The 2,748-nt window shown below is 38.8% G+C and overlaps 1 protein-coding gene across 4 annotated transcripts in view; it reads left to right on the top strand.

The window, feature by feature from the left end:
• Nucleotides 1-2,748, top strand: part of MTRF1 (mitochondrial translation release factor 1) — a 36,303-nt gene that overhangs the window by 21,958 nt on the left and 11,597 nt on the right. For all 4 annotated transcript variants that reach the window (XM_037729664.1, XM_017503766.2, XM_017503767.2 and 1 more), the window contains one exon: nucleotides 700-817. In XM_037729664.1, the coding sequence (XP_037585592.1) occupies nucleotides 700-817 (118 nt within the window). The remainder of the gene's footprint in view (nucleotides 1-699; nucleotides 818-2,748) is intronic.

Genomic DNA, 2,748 nt, shown 5'->3' with positions numbered 1-2,748 from the left:
TTTTTTAAGACAGGATTTCACCATGTTGGTCAGGCTGGTCTTGAATTCCCGACCTCAGGTGATCTGCCCGCCTTGGCCTCCAAAGTGCTTGGATTGCAGGCGTGAGCCACCACACCTGGCCGGGGTTTTTTTTTTAACATTTACTTTGGGATGATGAATGATGAAACTTTTGAAAGATTGTAAACTCAGTAATCTCATAACATCCTAAATCAGTGCTTAAAAATGGCATCCCAGGGCCAGGCAGGGTGGCTGCTATCTGTAATCTCAGCATTCAGGAAGTCCAAGGAGGATCGCTTGAGGCTAGGAGTTCAGGACCAGCCTGGGAAACATAGCAAGACCCCATCAGTACAAGAAATTTTTAAAATTAACCTGGCATGGTGGTGTGCACCTATAGTCCTAGCTACTCAGGAGGCTGAGGCAGGAGGATCACTTGAGCCCAGGAGTTTGAGGTTACAGTGAGCTATGATTGTGCTACTATACTCCAGCCTAGGCAACAGAGGGAGACCCTGTCTCAAACAAACAAAATAGCATCCTATTGGAATGGGGAGTTTATTGCCCTTTATTTGGTATAAGTTGCGTCTCTTAGTCTAATAGCTATGACTTATCTTAAAACAGTACAGTTTATTCAAAAAATCTCAGAATCAATTTTGTATTAAGGAATTCCTGGAGTGTAGAATTATGCCATGCCTTCTTTTCTAGGTAGATGTGAAATTGGACCCCAAGGATTTGCGAATAGATACATTTCGAGCCAGAGGAGCAGGAGGGCAACATGTTAATACAACTGATAGTGCCGTCAGACTTGTCCATATCCCCACAGGTGAGCAAGTCCCTTGGCTTTGTACTTTTAACCATTTTTCCCATCTTACTCAGCATTTGGAAGGAAATCGTCCTGTGTAAGTATCTGGTTCCCTGCACAGCTCTTTAAAAATGTCACTGGGGTTGTGGATCAGGATGTCTATTGTGTTTATATTCCCCTTCTGTTTGGAAAGATTTCCTTTCTGAAAAGAGCAGACAGTGAGCAGACCTATTCAGGGAAGCTCCCAGGTATGCTGGACAGGAGTGAGCAACCACAGGTGGCTCTGCCTAAATACAAATGAAACACAGAAGTAGCCTTGGATGGGCTACTGCCGTGGATCTTCTGTCATCTGTAGCTTGATGGCTAACTCCATTAGGCTTTGCTGCACTAATGCTTTTATTTTGAATATTGGTAATTCTGGCATACTCAGGTAGTTTTGTGGTTTGCAATGTGATTTTAAATATACCTACGGTTTTTCACATTAAAAACTTTTTTAACTTCTTAATTTTTCTTTTTAAAATTAATTTTTACACTTGATGTATATTATTTTAAAAGTCTAATGGCAAAATCCAATAACAAAAAAACTAGCAGACCTCTGGACTTGTTCCCATCTTCTTCCTACTTCCTCTACCCTCAATTCCCATTTCCTAGAGATAACCACTTTAAATTCTTATAGCTCATTTCTCTACCTACAAAAAACAAACAAACCTCTTTTAGTTATTTCTTCTGGTAATTACCTCAGTATTTCTAAATAATAGGCAAATAGTGCTCTTCTGACCAACTATAAAGATTACATATTTACGTCTTGATGTGGTAGATGAGAATTTTACCCCTCTTATATCCCTTCCTCTTCCAAATATTTATCTTTTGGCAAAATTAATCTTCACTGTTTTCATATAATGAACAGATAGTGTTTGATGCTAAGCCCATTAGTATACAGTCCTGTGATTTCATTTCCTAGAGTTAATAATTACCTCATTGATTTTCCATTTGCTTACTTTTCTTTGACTCTGAGTCTGCCTACATCTTCCAAAAGCTGTGTAAAATGAAGTCGCTCCAGTGCTTTCTGGAGACTCCCTGACAGAGCACTCTATCATCTTGCTCCAGTGTAGACCAGCTGCTCCCCGGGGCACTGCACAGGGGTTGTCCTGGTCACCAGCAGTTGGGAAGTTCCCTTCATCTCTGTTCTGTGTTGGATCCTCCCATTTCTTGGGTTCCATATCATCTTTTCTCTTTGTTACTCTGTCATTTTAACAAAGCTCATCTTTAAGTGGCTTCCTGAGAAAAGACCTGTGACATGTAAATATTACAAGGCTTTGTAGATCTGAAAATAGCTTTTTCTTCCCCCCCAGCAACTACTTCAAGGAAAAAAAAAGCTCTACTCTAACTTCACACTTCATTGATCCTTTGTTGGAAATCATTTCCCTTTAGAATAGTGAAAATCTTTTTCATTCCTTATATTTGTTGCTTTCAGTTTAGAGACTCATGCCTTTCAGCTCTGAAATACTTTCCTAGTAATTTCTTACATAATATTTTCTTTATTCTTCCTTGGATTTCTATTAGTTAGATGTTAGACCTCTTGAATTTATCATTTTTTTTCATATTGTCTGTCACTTTGTTTTTTAGTTCTTTTTCCTACCCTTTTCCTGATTTTAAAAAAAATTATTTTTTTTAACTTTTGAGTGCTCTTTCTTGTTCTCAAAATTTTTTTCATAGCATTTTTTCTTATTTTTTGATACTGATTTCTCTTTTTTATTGCTCAAGGATATTAATTTTCGTTTCCCTGAAGTGCTTTCTGCAGTGTCTCTGTTTCCTCTGAGTTTATTTTTGTTTCATTCTTTCTTTTCTTTTTTTTTTTGAGACGGAGTTTCACTCATGTTACCTAGGCTGGAGTGCAATGGCGCGATCTCGGCTCACCGCAACCTCCGCCTCCTGGGTTCAGGCAATTCTCC

Source organism: Cebus imitator, unplaced genomic scaffold (assembly GCF_001604975.1).
Source record: "Cebus imitator isolate Cc_AM_T3 unplaced genomic scaffold, Cebus_imitator-1.0 Scaffold314, whole genome shotgun sequence".
Taxonomy (NCBI): Eukaryota; Metazoa; Chordata; class Mammalia; order Primates; family Cebidae; genus Cebus; species Cebus imitator.
This window is presented reverse-complemented; position numbering and strand designations above follow the sequence as displayed.